General features: G+C 37.3%; 5 protein-coding genes across 7 annotated transcripts; 2 read left to right on the top strand and 3 right to left on the bottom strand.

Moving 5' to 3' along the window:
* Nucleotides 1–277: 277 nt before the first annotated feature.
* On the bottom strand, nucleotides 278–2,535 carry LOC113684055 (U6 snRNA-associated Sm-like protein LSm8). The gene is made up of 4 exons (XM_027201354.2): nucleotides 2,428–2,535; nucleotides 1,928–1,968; nucleotides 1,519–1,646; nucleotides 278–1,191 (listed from the first exon to the last, which is right to left on the bottom strand). Exons 1-4 carry the CDS (start codon nucleotides 2,492–2,494, stop codon nucleotides 1,101–1,103), a joined length of 327 nt encoding a protein of 108 aa, XP_027057155.1. The 5' UTR covers nucleotides 2,495–2,535; the 3' UTR covers nucleotides 278–1,100.
* Nucleotides 2,536–2,540: 5 nt separating this feature from the next.
* Nucleotides 2,541–7,281, bottom strand: LOC113684053 (solute carrier family 33 member 2). 2 transcript variants are annotated; one of them, XM_089207641.1, is made up of 4 exons: nucleotides 6,244–6,370; nucleotides 5,982–6,107; nucleotides 5,054–5,573; nucleotides 2,541–4,592 (listed from the first exon to the last, which is right to left on the bottom strand). In XM_089207641.1, exons 2-4 carry the CDS (start codon nucleotides 6,055–6,057, stop codon nucleotides 4,202–4,204), a joined length of 987 nt encoding a protein of 328 aa, XP_089063767.1. In that variant the 5' UTR covers nucleotides 6,058–6,107; nucleotides 6,244–6,370; the 3' UTR covers nucleotides 2,541–4,201. The 2 variants fall into 2 exon arrangements, with proteins under 2 accessions (XP_089063767.1, XP_027057153.2); XM_027201352.2 differs by having other exon boundaries at nucleotides 5,982–7,281.
* Nucleotides 2,605–5,035, top strand: LOC113684054 (3'-5' RNA nuclease TATDN2). Its single transcript, XM_027201353.2, has one exon. It carries the CDS (start codon nucleotides 2,605–2,607, stop codon nucleotides 3,646–3,648), a length of 1,044 nt encoding a protein of 347 aa, XP_027057154.2. The 3' UTR covers nucleotides 3,649–5,035.
* LOC113684056 (sterol 26-hydroxylase, mitochondrial-like) lies at nucleotides 6,408–14,434 on the top strand. The gene is made up of 9 exons (XM_089207637.1): nucleotides 6,408–6,963; nucleotides 8,765–8,964; nucleotides 10,175–10,459; nucleotides 10,746–10,843; nucleotides 11,523–11,689; nucleotides 11,865–11,943; nucleotides 12,483–12,639; nucleotides 13,161–13,204; nucleotides 13,290–14,434. The coding sequence occupies exons 1-9, from the start codon at nucleotides 6,527–6,529 to the stop codon at nucleotides 13,398–13,400; spliced, it is 1,578 nt and encodes a 525-aa protein (XP_089063763.1). The 5' UTR covers nucleotides 6,408–6,526; the 3' UTR covers nucleotides 13,401–14,434.
* Nucleotides 13,983–18,757, bottom strand: LOC113684038 (uncharacterized). Of its 2 annotated transcripts, none has more exons than XM_089207643.1 (5): nucleotides 18,323–18,757; nucleotides 16,894–17,004; nucleotides 15,506–15,846; nucleotides 15,074–15,271; nucleotides 13,983–14,737 (listed from the first exon to the last, which is right to left on the bottom strand). In XM_089207643.1, the coding sequence occupies exons 2-5, from the start codon at nucleotides 16,991–16,993 to the stop codon at nucleotides 14,408–14,410; spliced, it is 969 nt and encodes a 322-aa protein (XP_089063769.1). In that variant the 5' UTR covers nucleotides 16,994–17,004; nucleotides 18,323–18,757; the 3' UTR covers nucleotides 13,983–14,407. The 2 variants fall into 2 exon arrangements, with proteins under 2 accessions (XP_089063769.1, XP_089063768.1); XM_089207642.1 differs by having other exon boundaries at nucleotides 16,894–17,145; nucleotides 18,323–18,666.
* Nucleotides 18,758–19,215: the final 458 nt, after the last annotated feature.

The following is a 19,215-nucleotide window of genomic DNA, read 5'->3' as shown; positions in this document are numbered from 1 at the left end:
ACCAGGAACACGTTTAGGAAAAATTCGATCATTTCGCTATTGTTTTGTTTTTTCCGCCTGAAAAGGGCATCCTTTCACTAAATGGTAAAATCATCTACGTTTTTTAAGAATCAAGACCCTACACACATAATTTGTTTAGCGACTCAGACTTGTTTGAGTCAAATGGGGAACACCATGAGTCTTCTAATGGCCATAGAAGAACGTTGTAAGCAGTAGGGGTAGCAGAGCAGTTGCTTGAGCTGGGTTCGTAAGAAAACATGCTGTAAGAGGCAAGAACTTTTTGAATGGTTTTCCGAACATTTTAAAATTTTATTACAACTACGTACATACTTAGCACTGACGACTTATTAATTCATATTTTAAAGGGACGATGAAGTAGCTCTCTGAAAAATTTCCAGTATCGTAAAACGTAACAGAAGCAAAGGGGTGAGGTCTATCTTGCCAATGAGAACTCCTGATCAGGGATTACAGAGGAAATTGCATCTAGGACCTGTTTACGCAAGCTCAAGTTGAACTTCTAGTAAAAGCAATGGTGAAATCTACCATTTACATGAAATGTGTTTGCATTTGGAGAAAAAAGAAAAGATACGTATAAACTTTGCTTTGACAATTTGTTAGCTGGTTGGCTGGCTTAAACTTGTGGAATGGGAACATGCAAAAATTTGTTAAAAATAAAGCTAAAAGCAGTCCATTCAACTTCTCATGAGGTTTTGTGTGATTTGGTGGAAGAAATATGTTTAGTTTCCCTGGAGGTTATTATTAAAGCCAGTAGTAGATTAAACGTTACTTCCCATCAAAATTCAAATGATCTGCCTCTTAGAGCTTTCTTGACCAGGTTGCTGGTATAAACACTGAAACTGTTACCAACACAACCTATAACTGTCATAAAATGATTCATTATTTTACAGCCAAAGCCACAATCATATCTTGTCCAGGAAATGGGTTTAGTATGGCCCTATGGCACACTCAACACACCATAATAGTTTAGTAAATTTACATAGTTCACTGATGTATTGAGTCAATTTTGATTTTTCTTCTTCCCTCTGCAGCCAGTACCTCAAGTTAGAATGATGTTGGGAGCAAATACATCTCAAAGGCTCTTAGTAAACTACAGCATTAAGTGGATCAGCACGAATACTACTCAAATCTAAGTTAGCATCTGCTTCCTCATCTATTTCTCCTATGACAGCACTGAAAATAAACAAATGTCAAGACTATTTAGTCCACTGACATCATTCACACCAAAAAAGCATGGAGAAAGCGATTTTGATGTTGCAGAAAGTCATACCTCTAATGTCACTACAAGAAATAAAAATAGCTTGAGGGGCTGAGGAACATGCAAACTAGTGTTGATAAGTAAAACTCTGATGATTCAGATGATTCAGGTTATTAAAATTCAGTTACTGTTTACAACAGACCTTTCCACCGTACTAGATTAAAACTTGACAGGTGAGCATGGGATAAAGTCTCAAGAAACCCTGATTTTAAAAGTAACCTGCAATGTGTAAACCAGCTTACATATTATCTCCTCTGATGATGTAAAGACCCAACATGACCTGTTCCACTCCACTTCCTGAAGAGAACACTCTCTCATGGCTCTCATCCAAAATTAAATTCACTGTTTGATCAAACCCTTTAAGGGTTCCCTAAAATAAGTCAAGAAACAAATTTTGTGAAGAAGGTTCCTTGCTCTCAAAAAAAATTGCTTCCTGCATGAAAAATAGGCAAAAGAGTAATTTAGGGTATAAATTAGTAATTAACTAAAAGAAAACAAGAGATGAGAGGGGGAGAGGTATTGACATCTCACATGCCTTAGAGTTCGCCTTTCTGCACCCCCTGATAGGCTTATTAAAAAGTTATGACTGGTTTTAGATTTGCAATAAACTACATAATGAAATTCACGGCACAAAAATCTACAAAATCTTACCACAATCATTCTTCCATCCTGTGTGATTACTGCTACAGTATCTATATTCTAGTGTTAAGAATGTGTACCTCGACACAGATGTAGACTCGCACATAAGAATGTACATGGTGCTTTTCCGCAGATGAACAACCTGGTAGTGACATGTTCCTAGTCCTAGTAAGGACTAACATGTACTAGAGAACGTTTAACGTTTTGTCACAATTATAGAGTCTCAAAAAACCGAAAATGATAAACCACAGCTTACTATTTCTTCTGACGCATTAAGATTTTTCGTGGTTGAAGATTTATTAACGCTGCAAAGATTCTGAAAGTTACCGAGAGCATATTGTTTGATGTTGTGGAACACGCGCACTTCAACATAGACAATTGAAAGCACACCAGACCAATCTGATTGAAACGTGTGCTACCTGAAAGAGATATGTGCATTATCAACCAGCGAGAAATAGTTGCATTTGATAATTTCGAGTCCTAATGCAAGTGATTCAAGTATAAAAGGATACGATTTACATACGTTTCCAGAGTAGTCGCCATGATGGAATGAAAATGAATCCTTGGTAACCACTCCATTTAAGTTGGACACGAAATACTGGAGCAGTTCCAGTTATCCAAGACTTTGGACCGGAACTAGGACTAACTTTTAAGAAAAGTTTACTTAAAATTTTCCCCTTCAGTTGGCGATGGATGGCAGAAAGTGTTTCAAGTGTGGCAAAACGGGTCACTTAAAGAGAGATTGTCCAGAAAAGGGAAACCATAATTTACAGAATGTAAAATGTTTTGCTTGTGGAAGGCATGGTCATTTTCAGAAGGATTGTACCAACTTGGCAGACGGGAACACAGCTGACACAGCCTCTACAAGGCACTCAAAAAATTATACAAGAAGCCGGAAAATGGAGGTGCAATTTCCAGTCAGCAAGTCAATGTTCATTGATACTCATTGTCATTTAGAGTATGTTTATGAAAGACTCAGACACACTGGAAGTTTGAAAGAGTTCCAGGCAAGGTATCCGTTCCCACCAAATTTTGAGGGTTGCATTACAACATTTTGTGATCCTGCAGCTTTTTCGTCGTTTGGTACTTGGTATGATGTACTTTCGGAAGAGAGTGTTTGGGGAACATTTGGCTGTCACCCTCACAATGCCAAATATTACAACGATGAGTTGGAAGCTAAAATAATTCAGTGTTTGGATCATCCCAAAGCCATTGCCCTAGGTGAGGTCGGGCTTGATTACTCTTCACATTGTACATCTCCCCCTGAAGTTCAAAAAGAAGTGTTTACTAGACAAGCCAACTGGGCTGTAACACTAGAAAAACCATTGGTTGTTCATTGTCGTGATGCGGAAACAGACACGCTTGAAATTCTTAAGTCCTGTCTACCACAAGACTGGAGAATCCACTTGCACTGTTATACTGGATCAAGTGCATTTGCAACCAGATTTTTTCGAGAATTTCCAAACCTCTTCATAGGAATGACAGCAGTGGTTACTTTTGCTAAAGCTACAAATATTCATGAACTTGCATTTGATGTGCCTTTAGAAAAGCTTCTACTGGAAACTGATGCACCATATTTTGTTCCATCGCAAGTGGCTGATAAGCATAACAAGTTCAGCAACCCTGGAATGGCAATATTTACTGCTCAGAGAATTGCAGAAATAAAGGGTGTTGCATTAGAAGAGGTCCTTGAAACAGTTAGAAAAAACACTACACGTGTTTATGGTATTTAATCTCAGAATAGGAATGGTTTTTTTTATTTAGATAGGTATCCGTTTATGTTTTCACAATAACACCAACTCTTGGGGTGGGAGAGGGGCTGATGATAAGTTGAGGAGGTAAAACTGTTCCTTAACTCAAACTCTTTATGTAGCATTTTTATAAACTCTTCTTTTTTGAAGATTGGAAAAAAGGATGTGCTTTGTACAAAATCAAACTCACACAAATTTTTTACGATTGCATTTTATTACATGCAAATTATATAGCTTACATGACCTGTGTCGTACATGAACTTTGTAATGAGCCTTGCTCACCATAGAGTCTTTGTGGCTGTGTGGCTGTGTGGTGGAGCATCATAGTGCAGAATTCATAGGTCTGAGGTTCGATTCCCCATGGAGACTCAGAATTTTTCCTTTGTTGTTGCTTGTGAAGAGACAAAAAACATCTTTCTCCAGCTTGCATAATATTATTAAAATCTATGTGATAAATGTTATTTTGGTATGAAATGTTTGACTGTGATCTTTGAAGGTAAAGAACCAAAATTTACCAGAAAGATTTTGATTTTCTTTAGGAAGATTTCTCCCTCGGAGATACCAGGCCATGTTTTAAAACAGGAAGAAATGACAATGCCAGTAGAAAACACAATCCAAAGAAATACTGGTAACCAATAATATCAACTAGTATCCCAGATAAGGAAATCATCAGCAATTTACCCAACACTTCTGATGTGGCAAGAACAGCACAGTGTGTTGCTTTAGCACCAGGTAAAGAATTTTGTGAACTTAACATCATGAGTGTGAATGTTGCAGTTGTGATTATTCCCCCACTTAGTTGTATGAAACATTCAATGATTGCAATTGCAGATTTTGTGAATTGTGTTAAGGACAGCAACCAAAGTAAGAGAAGTGGTACAAGTCTTGCATACGAAGTCCATAGGAGTACTTTAATCACCCATGACCTTAAATTCAAAATTAAAAACAGAGCTTTTTCAATATTGAGTGCAGTTAGTGCTATGTCAAAAACAAAATCATGTAACAACTATTTATTAAGTAGTGTCCACATGCAAACAACAGTCAAAAAATACAATTGTTAAAAAAGGGCACAGGCTTTAAACAGGCAAAATTTACCCAAAAAGTTTCTGAAGTCTTGTAGCATGCCATAGAGGAACAATGGAGGGAAATGTATACTTCCCTTACCTATCAATAATTCTAAGTATATTACGGTTGTGCTATTTACTCTTTGTTTACTGTTACTCAGTGGTACCACACATCTGTTTTGATTTATGTTTGTGTTATTTTGTCATCCTTCAGTGGTCAATATCTTACACATTTAATGCCCTTTTTCCTGTTGTCACTGTAATTTTATTCAAATTAGAAAGTACATTACAGATGTTAGTGATAAGTTGACCATTCACATTACCTGTGTCCATACTGCAGACTAACAATCCAGCCTCCTATGGTTGAACCACTGATTGAGAACAGTTGACCAAATATTCCAAATATTACCCCCACTTGTTCTTGGGGAATTCTTTGATCAATCAGATACAAAGGCAGCATGCTAACAACACCTTGTTCGCCTAATTTGTATGTTGCAACATAGAACATCAGCCATGAGAAGTCAACAGTCCTAATAGTAGTTCTAATGATCTTTAAAGGACTAAGCTTGCCACTTGTATTATCATTGGAGCCTGACATAGATGAACGTAACTGATTTCCTTTAATTTCCTGGTTTTTCAATGATACTCCCTTTGCTATTTCATATGTTGAACGTGTTTCACTGTTAATGTTTATTACTGAGATGATTAACATGACAATGTAAAAAGAGCCCCAGAGGGTGAACAACCATTTCCAGCTGTAGTATACACTGAGCCAAGAAAGAATACCTCCTCCAAATAATGCACCCAGTTTGTAACCAACCACTTGTAATGTGCTCGCCTTTCCTGAAAATGGAATAAAATGTTACCCTTTGGACTAGTAGTATTCCATTGATTGAGGTGTCTTGTCAAGTCACAGGTCATTTGTGATCACTCAATCAACAATTTGACCAAATCAAAGGATTTTCCTCTAATGTTACATCCCTAGTTTGTGAAAGAGAATTTCCTAGGCTGTTATGCATGCAGAGTACAGGCCACCTTCCACAAATAAAACCTACACAAGACACTATGAATGTTGAGAGATTATCTTGGACAGCGCTAAAAAAGATGTATTTTTAAGCTATGGTCTTGGGCAGAAAACAATAACCCTCTTTCCTTGATCTTATGGGTGAGGATTTCATTATTTTTCATAATTTGTTTGAATTGTTTGCATTATTTAAACTATTCATGCTGAAGTTGTAAATGTATTCTTACCAAGATCTTCAGGTTCTAGCAGGCAAATTGCATAGGCATCCACTGCAACATCCTGTACAGCAGATGTTATGTTCATCCACAAGACCCAGAACAGAACCAAAAGAGTATTGTGTTCTCCCACCCAGGCTGATGCAAAGCAAATTACGGCCATAATTAACGAGCCCAAAGTAATCCAAGAGTTCAAAGACCATAACTTATCAATCAAAGGTGCTATTGTGAATTTGAAAATCCATGGTAAACTTAATAGGCGGCTAAGGCCTACCTTTGACAATGAAAACTTATGTTTCCTCAGAAATAATGGAAGAAGTTTGACTTGAAAGCCATAAGGCAATCCTTGACCGAAATATAAAAGAAACAACAGAACATCAGAGCTCGCCATCTTGAAAAACAACAAATTCTTTAGTAGCCACGCCATCTAAATAGATGGAGCGGCTCCATAGCTGCATTTCGAATGTTTTCATGTCAAAAACATAGTTGCAAATCTATCCTCCTTTCAGCTGCAAAGACTGCTTGTCGGACACTATTAGTGAAAAACGGGTTTTATTATGTATTCTTTGTCAAGATTTGCTCTCCGCAGAAATCTTCTCCCATGTTATGAAGTGTTAAAACCCTTCAATTCACTTTTGAGATTTCAGAAAACCGAGGCAGTCTCTGATCGCAGCGGTGATCAGGAATCCGCAACTCAAGGTAAACCCTTCCAAGACATCCCTGGTCGCCCCAAAAACTTTAAATCTTTCGTAGAATTTTACTGGAAATCTGAGCGATTTACCAAAGGATACAAAATACTGGACGAATTGTTTCAGACATATGGCCCTATCTTTAAGGAGTTCGCTTTCTTGGGGACGTACTCCGTGCATCTCATTGATCCGGTTGATCAAGAAAAAGCTCTACGTGCCGAAGGAAAATATCCCACCAGAGTAATGATTGACTTTTGGCTGGAGCATCGACAACGCAGGAATTATTTCCCTGGCATTGTGCTCTTGTAAGTCACGATTCTCTATGTGCCCAAATACACTTCGCGTGACATGACAGTATCGCCATTTAATTATGCGAAGCAGAAGGAGGTGAACACGCGAGTTCTTTTCACCAATGCTGTTTCTAGATATACGGCAGCCGGACAGGTTTATGAAGTTACTCCGCGTCTGGCAGTCGAAATATTTACCAATTTTAATTCACACAATCAGATACGTTTTTAGATCGCTAGACACGTTACGTTTTCCACCGACCTGCTAGTTTTGCATAAGCTCGGCGCTCTTTATATATTTAGGACCTGTTTACATGGATGTGGGGGAACCTAGGTTATCACATGCAGTCTTACAACCCCGGGATGCAGGGGCGAGGTTTCCCGAGGTTGTTATCGCACTTGTAGTTAAGGAGTTTAAGATGTCACTACGACGACGTGTGGTAAAAGTTGCCGTAAAAAACGTAATATATTTTCTTCTAAGATTTTCGCCATCAGCTCGATGCATTAACTGTTTCTGACGGTACAACGTCTTCACTTCTGCTCAACATGTGAATGTGGTGCTGAGTTCAAAGTAACATCGTGACTAAATCACAGTCGAGGTTTCATTGCTAAGAGGACGTAAAAATTGGTGTTTTAACGTTAAAGCTCTGCATGAGAATGCTAGGAAATGAACAAAGTTTTAACACACTCGTGTTTCGTTTTTTTTTTTTTTTGGCTCATTTGATCTTTTTGTAACATGGACGCCACCCTGGCTGGCGGGTAACCCCACCTTGAGACGTTTACATGGCAAACTGTCATTCTGGCAGAGAGGGTTACCCTGCCCAGCAGCCTGGGCAACCTGCCAAGGCAGGTCACCCCACTTATCATGTAAACGTGTTCAAGATAAAATAAGAGGTTTTTTTGGATGGGCGGGTTACCACACTTGGTGGGTTACCTCACCAACCTGGGGTCCCCTACCTCCATGTAAACAGGCCCTTAGACAGACTTAAAATTAAATCTGTGACTTAAAGGCTTGTTGCAAGCTTCCAGACACGGAATTCATAAACACTCCATGTCCAGCAGTTGAAAGTTTTCCTCAATTTTTAATTTTATTGTGAAATTACATTAGAATTATAATATGCTAGGCAGAGCTATCTTTGTTTACATTGGTAATAATTTCATGATTATGCTTGTTGTCTTCACAAATGTTAATTGAGGTACAATTGTTTGCAGCAAGCTTCTGGACACGAAGTCAAAATACTCCATGTCTGGCAGTCAAATGTTTTTTTAAATTTTATGTTTTTCTTGTTGATAGACTCAAAACAGTAGGTTGCCTGCTGTAAACAGAATAAATGAGATGGTAAGGTTCGAACTTGGTAAAGAAATAGAGAAAGATGTTTTCATCTTGTCACAGGTGTGGGACAAAGAAAAAATTCAGGGCCCTCAAGGTCTGAGGTTCAATTTCTCCTGGGGACTCTGAATTTTTTCTTTGTCCCACACTCATGACAAGATGAAAACATTTTTCTCTAATGTTATTATTGTTTAAAAAACAAAAGAATTAGTAAATAATTTTTACTGCCAGACAGGGAGTAATTTCAAAAACCAATCCAGGCTGCTGGACATCTAGACACAGCATTTTACTAATTGATCAAACTATAACAAAATCTGAGAAACAAACTAGTTATTGGTTATACGTTTTCTTAAATTCTGCTGTAGTTGTATTCATTAACCCAAGCACTCATTGAAGAGGACAAACAAACGCTGACAGAGTAATAGCAAGCATATTCTAAAAATTTGTTTTTCTCAATTAATGAACAACATATTTTTGTGAATCTGACAGACAAGGAGAAGAGTGGTACAGAGTACGACACAGTGTAGCTCCTAAAATAATGCGTCCAAAGATTATGGAGGAACATATTGATAACTTTACTGCTGTAACAAAAGATGCAATTGCAAGGCTTGCCAAACTAAAGGAGGAATGTGGACCTGACAGACACATTCCAGACTTGGAGGAGGAACTTAGTAAATGGGCTACAGAGAGTAAGTCAATCAAAACTGGGTGTACTTTCAGTTAATGTGAGTTATCTGTGACCTATAGATGTAGTTTAAGTGAAGTTTCATGGGCAGTATGAAAATCTATTATATAAACATCAATGAAATACCAAGTAAACTTTCATATGAAAACATATCTTCACACTTGAAGATAGCATGTTAACTGTGTATCTTCACAGGTAGAAAGACCACTGTTGCTACAGTTATATATATAAAAAAGTTAAAGTGAAATTGTTTTGTTTTCATCTGTTTTTCTTAATAAATAGAATATTGTGTGGCTGCATGGAGATAAGAAATTTCTCTTTGAGTGTTGAAAAATATTTCTTGAGTGAGGGAAACAAACAAGTGAAATATTTTTCAATACAAGATGTAATATCTCTAATCCACTTAATATCCTCTATATAATTCAGTATTAAAAAATGTGGGTCACCAAGTTTGAATTTGACTTCGAAGTTGAGTTGAGAGCCACATTAAGGTAGAGTTATAGCTGTGTCTCAAAGGCTGTATTTTTGCCAAAATTAGTCACCTAATATGTCAAAAAAGTGGAAAGTTAGGAATTTTTTTTTGATATGACAAATGAGAATGTGTGGAAGCTATGATCCATTTAATAATTGGTATTTGAAAGTAAGGAAACCATTTTGAGCCTGCTTTTTATCAAATATGCATATACCCAAATGTGGATCAATGTCTGCCACATTTGATTGTCAAAGTTATCAATTAGGTGGCATGTACCCCTCTCATCACCAAAGCAAACCAAAAAACTTTGCCTAAAGAGGTTTTTGAAGGGTTGTCTTAAGCCATCCTATACTTAATGGACTTTTAAATTTGGGGGAAGCTGATCAGGAGGCGGGAGTGTGCATAAATATGTTGTGCTACCATTCCATTCTGCAAGGCAGAATGGAATGGTAGGCTGACTTGCAGTTTAACCAGGGTGATAAAAGCTTTTTGTGGTAATTAGAAATGAGGCCCTTTTTCTCAATAATGAGAGAATGAAACAACAATGATGATGAAAATTGGGCCTCGGGTTAGGAAACTGGATAACAGGCTGTGAGGTGGATGTTACAGGCTTTTGATAGAATGGACTTCCTTTAAGCAAAGTGTTGTTTGATAATTGTTGTTTTTTATATTGTATTTATTCATTTTATCTTCATGTTTTGATTGAATTAGGAAGTAAACATTCTTTTTGTACTTTTTCAAGGTGTGGGAACACTTGCATTTGATTCCCGCCTGGGGCTCTATGAAGATCCTCCTAAAGAAGAAGCGATGCGATTCATCACAGAGGTTCATAACTTCTTCTCAATCAGTCATAAGTTGTTTTTTAGTGTATCAAGGCGACTTGGTAAGAACTTCAACATTGATACACCATTACTAAAGAAATTCTTCAAGACTGCTGATACCCTTATAGAAATTGGGGAAGGTTTTGTGGATAAGAAGATGAATGAATTGAAAGAAATGTCAGATAAAGGAATTGATAACACTCAAGGCAAGTATTCAGTTAAATATGTCCTTTTAGTAAATTTATGCACTTATATGATTATTACATAGTTGTATACAAGTCTATGAGTCTGTAAGGTAAATTGTAAATTCTCAACATGTTGTCTTAACCACAGTTGCAACAATTTTTGTACATTGACCTTTGATGGTATGGATTTTGTTCATAAGTTCTCTTTGATAATAATGATGTAAAAAAATGTAATCACAGCTTAATTCCCAATTTGTCTTCAATTATTTTCAGTGATCACCATCTTATGTATGTTCTTTTCAAACAGCTGTTCCACTGTTAACCTACCTGCTCACAAAAAAGGAACTGACTCCTCAAGAGGTTGTAGGTGTTCTTCTTGATGTGGTTGGTGCAGGAGTTGATACAGTAAGTGATATAATCGATGACATGTTTCTGTCAATGACTGCACGAGTAGAAAATTGAGCAGAGTTTTCCTGTAGGTAAATATAGAGTCAGTAATATTTCCAGGGTGGCTAATTAGCAACATTAACCCATCTATTGAGAGGATACAGCAAAATGTTTGCAACTTAACTCTTTAACACCCAGATTTTGTTAACATAACCCTTCCATCAATTTCTTTATGTTGTTTAGAGATTAGCTAGAGGGTATTCCCTTGAAAAATTGCTGAAATCTCCTGTCTGATTGACAAAGAAGTGTGTGGCAGTCAGTTGAGAGAAGGAGTATTTTGATCTTTGAGTCACATGGATTATTGCGCCAATCATTGCTAAGGGACAAATCAAACAAATATGACATAAATGATTCTGTAGAAGGTGAAGATATTGATCACTGTTGTGGAACACTTGAGCATGTATGATGCTGCTATGAGGGATATCTCCAATGTAATAGCTGCCAAAACTTAGTGAAAGCCTTAAGAGAAGTGCTTTAGGTATTCTGTCACAAATATTGCAATCCAGGTCTTACATGTATGACATGCATACAGAACAAAATTAACCTGCCTGCACCCAATTTGAATCTTTCTGTCATTGATGTCTAGATTCATATCAGTGGGATTAATTTTCACATCATTTTCTCCTTGATAACACAGACAGCAAATACTACTTTGTGGATGTTGTATAATTTGGGAAGAAATCCACATGTACAAGACAAACTCTATCAGGAAGTGGAAAGTGTTGTTGGAAAAGATGCAGATGTTACCTCTCAGAGTCTAGCAAAACTTTCATATTTGAAGGCCTGTCTTAAAGAAACAATGAGGTAAACTTACTCTGCCTTACTGAAAAAAAAAACTACTTACTTTTTACAAATTGATAGTTTTGTAGGAGTGGTATTTCCATGATGGATGTATTTATTTGTAAAAAACCTGAGCTGTTTGATACCAGCTTTAATCTTCTCCTTTGTCATGTTCTTTCTCTTACTTTTCCTTGAGAAGATTACACCCAGTTGTTTCTGCCAACAGTCGAATATTGGATGAGGATATTGAGTTACGTGGCTATCATGTGCCAGCCGGAGTGAGTCTCTGTTTCTTTTTATTACCTACATGTATCTTGTTAAGTGTTGTATAGCCTTCTTGTAATCATTTATGATAAAAGTGATAATGACAATAGCAATAAGGATTATGATGAAGGAAATGATGATCGACAAAAATAATTACCGCTAAGGACTCTGAAATAAAGTTCTCTTGATGGACTACAAAAACTATTCATTACTAGTCGTAGTTCCCCTACACTAACAAATCGCAACATCCCTCAAATTCTTGAAATCTTTCCTTTTACAGGATGATAAAATGTATCTAACAATTCCCTTTATTCCTCAGTTCAAATATGAATATTATAAATAATTCTTTCCTTGGACTATTTACTGTGAAAGCTGTTTCAGGAAAGCCTCTAACCGGTATGTGTGGTGTGCGCATTTACGCAGGTAGAGCCCCTATTATTAAGGAAATGTAATAATCTAAAGCCTTGTCTTGTCAAACTCAGCTCAAATGATATCACTGTTTTATCCCTTTTATTTGATCCAGGACTGATGCAATTCCTAATTATTTTTGCAGACTTTCATAGTTTTAGAAAATTACTGTACTGCTCGCTCAGAAAAGTACTTTGAGGATCCTTTAGAGTACAAACCAGAGCGCTGGCTGCGAGAACAGAGGGAAGAGGCTCACGCTTTTGCAAGTATTCCATTTGGATTTGGACCTCGTATGTGCCTTGGTGAGTAAGGCCGTTGATTGAGGCGAGCTGAAAAAGACAGGGGGGGCACTAGGATTTTCAAGGGTGGGGGGGAGGAGAGTTTGGGTCAAGGTTATCAATTGCGGCACGTCTTGCGTGAAGAGACTTATACCGCTGCTATACTACGGGCTCCTATAGCACTGGAAACGATTTATGCCTTGCATTCATCAAAGATATTCTTCTCTGAAAAGCCCACATGGTTTTTTAGGATATCTTGCACCCTTACTTATTTTATTTACAACTGTATTTAACCAGGGCTCCTGATTTAACTTCATGACGTTGTAAATGGTAAGTCGAATAAAGATTGTTTTGTCTTGTCATCGGATTTGTGCATTTTCACCTCCTGAATTATAGGGGCATTCCTGGACAACCACCTCCCCCCCCCCCCGACACCACGGCTCAGATCTCTCCGCCCCATTTTCACCCTTTACTACTGTCTGTAAGAAATTTTTTAACTTCATCTCTTCCGACTTTCCTGTTGAATCTTCCATTTTTTTTATAAGGTCGTCGTTTGGCGGAATTGGAAATTTACCTGTTTGTTTGCAAGGTGAGAATGTCATGTTTCAAACGCACTGTAGTTTCGGAATCTTTCTTGAAGTTTTGATTCGTTTGTCTGATTCTTTGTCTTGCAGCTATTGCAGCGGTTTCAAATTGAATACAATCAAGGTCCGTTGGAAATGTACCAGAAGATTCTTATGGTTCCTGATAAGCCGGTTAAGATCAAACTAATCGACCGCCGTTGACTCATTTAAACCTTCCATATTACACAGTCATAGTCACTCAGCATCCCCTCCCCCTCTATAAAGAACCGTGCTAACACTGAGTGATGTCTTAATGAAAGGCCATATCACCCGTATTGACACCATTGAATTAGTTTTATTGATACCAATGATGCCAAAAAAGTCACGAAAAGCTGAACTCGGGAATTCATTGGCTGGACATATGTATCATGATCCTATTTACTTATACCTGTACTTACTTAAAATATTTTCCCATTCTAAGCTTTATTCTGTTTCAGAAGATATAATCTCAACCGATTTTCATAATTCAAAGTCCTTTATCCAGCATCCTTACACATTCAGATCTCATTATTCATTCAAGAGACTATCAAGTCAGCTGAACGGAAGTTATTCCTTAACACAACAAGTTGTTATTGCAGTTAGGTAAATGTGTCTGATTCTGAGTTACGCTTTTCACTTTACACGTTTTTTAATTTTTTAACGTTTTAAATAATTACAAATATTATATTAATTCGACTGTTGTGCAAGTAGCATTCACTGATCTAGATTAATTAGTTTTTTCTGAATCATTGCTCGATATGCAGATAAATTTCAGTATTTTATTGCTCGTTTTTTTAAGGTTTACAATAACTAAAACTATTTTGCTTGCGCTTAGTTGTAATTTTTTAGTCTGCGCGCATATATGATACAATGGATTCGAGTGAAGACAAGAGCTAGCGTAACAGTCATATTGCAGCCGCTTAAGGCGAACCAGAAACCATTATATCATTTCAAAATGCAACTGAAGGACAATATGAAACGGTTGCGTGCATATGTATGTAAGTGTCATTGGAGTTGTAAAATTTTAATCACATAATTACATTAAGTATATTTTACACTACAGAAGTCAAAAGATAAGAGACGTTTTAGTCAGGTTGCTTCCCTTTATAGCCCTCTTATTACCTAACATTTAAATTATTCTATTTCTATCCATAAACATATCCAATTTGTACAGTGGTTCTCGGTGTCATTCAATCATAAAATGAATATCGTCTAAGGAATGGATATTGTGAAATCAATCTCCGAACTCGGTTTATTTGGTCAGTGTTCCACTCGACATTTGTTCGCGTGGTGGAGGGGACTGGGTCGACAATGGCAGCGCAGTCTTGCAGGTACTTCTCTGTGCACGTGATTTCTAAGAAGTTGCAAATATTCCGTAAATTTTCTGTAGTGTACGTCATCATATCAATGCTTGCTACGTCAAGTACGCGGCCTGGAAAGTTTTTCTTGACTTCAAGACTTCCTCGAGCGAGTTCACCGTAACTTTTTATACTTCCATCAAGTATATTTGAGAGGTTCACCTAAATGAAGGATTAAGAAAAAGTTAGTTGAGGAATCTTTTGGTGGTGAGGTATTCCCAATTGTTTATGAAGCCTTGACTGCGTGGTTGGGTGAGATAAACTTTTCCTTCAAAGTTTCAAATAGGTCTGAAACCTAACAGACCAAAAGATATAATGTAATCTTGGGGATGAATCTTAATACTATTCTTTATTTATTTATTTGTTAACTTCGCCACACGACAACAATCCGAATAAATAGATGGAAAAAAAGTTGACAAAAAACGACAGAAAAATGGCAGGGGCATTGCAACAGCGCAACCAATAACAGCGGGCCCAGCGTATACTGCGTATTCTGACCTTAAGGTTAACTTGTCCCTTTTTTCTCTCTTGTGCTCTTCGTAGAGTCATAGTTGCGATGTTATCAAATGGATTTCTCACAACGTGAATGAACTTTAGTTGTACACCGAGTTTTTTCTCGAGGTCTCTCAACGCCTTTATTCCCTCGGGTCCTCGCGCAATTTTGGATGCTCGAGCAGCTTTCTTATCACCAACAACCTGCATAGAACAAATAGAAAACTGGGAAGCAGCGTTCTCATTTTATCCAGCAAAATGTTTACAGGTACATCTCATTTGTATTAAACGTTATCGAATTAGTAAGTAATTAGTAGATTCCGTTTGGAAAGGGAAAAGGCCCATTTACAAATTGGTAAGCGAGGCGCATGATCTGAAATCTAGCGAATTTTGCTTTGGCGAATACAGGAACCAAAAAAATCTAACGGTAACACACACCTGTAAGCTATGTTTGTATCTGCCTTGCCATTGGTCCTTGATGTTATAGTGATATTGTTTTGGTCTGTCACCCACCAATCGCGAGCGCACTCCAAACATGACGTCATAACGAGATTTTGCATAAAGTAGCTCGTACATGTAATATTTTGATCTCTGAGACAACAGAGGGTTTTTTATCCATTCGCCCAAGATGTTGTAGTCGTTGGCAACGATAATGTTTGGATGAGCATCTAACAGAGAAGCTAACAGAGTGTGTCTACTTCTGTTGTAACCAATAAAAAGTAAGAAAATTTTGACACTGTCGTACTGTCTTGCATCTAGAAGATTAGTCAGCTGTGGAACTAAAATCAAACAATTGATGAGTACAAACAGAACAACAGCGGGGGGTGTTAAATAGAAAAAGTTAGGGGAGTTAAATGAGCGTGAGTTAAGCGAGGATCGAGGAAGGAAGGTAAAATGGAGGTCTGGAAGAGAGAGTAGACAGAGTAGAAACCGCCATCTTATGACCCTTGAAAACTTGATTAGAAATTCATGATTAATAATAATAACTGAACTGAGTGGAATGCAATTTGGGCTGAAATGATTCGCGTGATTTCAAAATCGAACGAGCACGCAGCGCGAGTTCGATTTGAAATCACAAGTATGATTTCAGACCAAAATGGCACGACACGAGATTCAATTACCACTTCATTACATCCATTTTGAAATCGCCCAAATACAGGACTTGGTCAGTTCAAATATTTAATTGATGCAGGACTGAGCTGGTTTGAAATTAAATTCATTCATATTTGGGGGGGGGGGAGGGGAAATAGAAGCTTTGGAAACAAAAGTTGCAAAATTTGACACATGATACTCTTTGTCTTTCATTTTCCTGCAATTTGATTGGTTACTTTAAACAAGCCTTGAAATCTGGTTGGTTGTTTTGTTTTTAGTGTGGCCTGCTCATTTGCTGGGAAAAAAGATGCGATTTAATAAATGAATAAATCGTGAATAAATCGCACCAATTAGAGCCAATCAGATTACAGGGACCATCAGTAATTTCAAATGGTGTAAAAAAGGGATGAATAGTTAACTGTTCTCAACCTCTTATCCGATGCAGATGCAAATCTGATCATGAAAATTCAAGAAATTAAAATTTTTATGACCTAATCGTGCTCACGATCAGTGACATATTCATTTCGGTTATTATCAGTGCTCGGTCATCTTCAAATTGTCATCTGTGGTGACGGCATGCAACTGGCCAAGTGGCTCATTCTGACAGGATGTATCTCTATCGATGGAGTATTAAGCCAATGAAAGTTTTTCACTTCTCCTAGATGAGAACAGTTACATTGGTATTGGCAAAATAAAATTTGAATTGAAACTGACGTAATTTTAATGATACAAACCTCGAGAGAACTTGCAATCTTTTAGGTTGGTCCAAAATAGAGTGTACACTGCAAAACAAAACACCACTGCGGCAGCAATTTTTAAGTCCCTAGAAGCCATGTTATCTTATCCTGCAAATTTAATATTGGGTATGATTGCAATTAAAATCACAGTTTGCAGCGTTTTCACCGAGGATCCAGTTGTTGAAGTCAGACTTGTCCTAAATTGTTTTGCGAAGCTGCATGTATCAGTGACACGTAGGCTTTTTTATCCTGCAAATTTAATATTGGGAATGATTTCAATTAAAATCACAGTTTGCAGCGTTTTCACCGTGGATCCAGTTGTTGAAGTCAGTCTTGTCCAACATTGTTTTGCGAAGCTGCATGTATCAGTGACACGTGGGCTTTTTTAAAGAAGGGAAACAATGAAGAATGGGCCAGGTTAAATTCTCTGCATGAAACTTTAAAACTACCACGTTGAAAATGTTATAAATTAAACAAATTGGTTCATGTGTCAGTTGTTCGTTCATCAAGCTTCAAAGCACCTGGGAGGTTTGGGGAGTACTCAAGGAGCTCAAGTTGTTCGCTTCTCCTCGAGAAACTCTCAAAAACCTTCTGCTTTCTCCAAACTTCCCCGCCACGTGCTTCATATCTTGATGAACGCACTAACTTATGAGTCAATTGTTAATTGAAATAAAATTTACCCGAAAACACTCAAATAGTTCGCATGCGACCAATACTTATTTAGCACAATGTTTTTCAAGCGATCTCTAATATTGCAGAGAAAATGAATCAAAGCTCCTTATTAATCTGCTTCATAAGTAATTACTACATTAAAATTTCAACAAAATTTGCCTTCACTGAAATGTTCGTCAACAAAAAAGAACCAAAAACAAAAACAAATAAACAAATAAACAAACAAACAGAAAACCGATCTACCCCGGTAATCTTTCTGCCCAGCGGCTTTAACTTTCTTTTTACGGATATATTGGGTTCCTCACTGTTCGGTCAGTACCGTTGCTGCCTCTACATGTTAATCACATCATTACACTGTAGCCTAAAGTTATCGATATTCAGCATATTTTCCAGGATAAACTAAGTTCAAATCATTAGAATATTTCTAATTCACAGATTCTATAAAGACAAATCATTATCTGCCAAATAATACAGTTATGTTATGGGAGAGAAATTATCTCCGGAGTCAATGAAGCAAATGTGAATTGCTCCAAAATTACTTACAGGTTCAAATCCTGCCGTTTAAGTCCCGAATTTTATCGTGTTTTTTGTTTTTCTGCTTTCAAAACAGTTCAGTTTGACCCTGTTCACTGAGAGTATCGACATCTCATCATATAATTACACAAAAGTGCTCCACTAGAAATGCGAGTTAAATAATGAACATAATCTTTCAACAAAACTTATCATTACGAATGAAAGAAAAAAAACCGCTCACCTCCACGTTTGTGCAGTCTATTTCTCTTGAAATCTGCAGATTGTTAACGATTCACGCAATCTTTTGCAAACCGGCCTCAAACGACCATATATAATTCAGGATCCGTTGTTTCTCGGCCGTTCAGATATTCCATCTGTTCCATTTATGATGTTACGATGACTAGCTTTCAAATGCATTTTTTCAGCAGTCATCAAAGCTACGTAGCAACTCAGTCATGACTGTACATATATAAATATAAAAATCATATATGTGAACTACAAATAAAGAAGCGAATATGAAAGCGGTCTTCGAAGGAATGAACACTACTTAAGAAGCAGTGAAAATAAGGCCTGTTTCTCGGCCGTTCAGATATTCCATCTGTTCCATTTATGTTGTTATGGTGAACAGCTTTCAGTGCATTTTTTCAGCAGTCACCAAAGCTACGTAGCAACTCAACTCTGCCTGTGAATATATGAATATGAAATATCATATACGCGAACTGCAGGTAACGAAGTGAATATGAAAGCTATCTTTGTTGGAAAGAACACAACTCGAGAAGCACTGAAAATATGGCCGAAAAAAGTTTGGCCTGTACGGGGTTTGAACCCAGTCATGACCTTTTTAATACCAGTGCAGCGTTCTACCAACCCAGCTAAAAAGCAACTGGGAGCTGGTCATTATGTTAGTCAAGTAGTGTTCACTGCTGCGAAGATCGCTTTCTCACTCAACATCATTCTGTTGTTTCTATTTCAAAATCAGTTTGTTCTTATTGTGCCATTTAAGTAAAAGAGAAAGACTAATTTAGCGTGTAATAACATACGAGCATCATATTCAAGAAAAATCCAAAACTATGCAGCCTGTCAAAGTTCTAGCTAAATGACAGAAGTAAAAATTCTTGGGCGGTGCAATAAGAC

This window comes from Pocillopora damicornis, chromosome 5 (genome assembly GCF_964200805.1).
Source record: "Pocillopora damicornis chromosome 5, jaPocDami1.2, whole genome shotgun sequence".
NCBI classification, from domain to species: Eukaryota; Metazoa; Cnidaria; class Anthozoa; order Scleractinia; family Pocilloporidae; genus Pocillopora; species Pocillopora damicornis.
The sequence above is the reverse complement of the archived record's forward strand: the minus strand, read 5'-3'. Positions and strand labels throughout refer to the sequence as shown.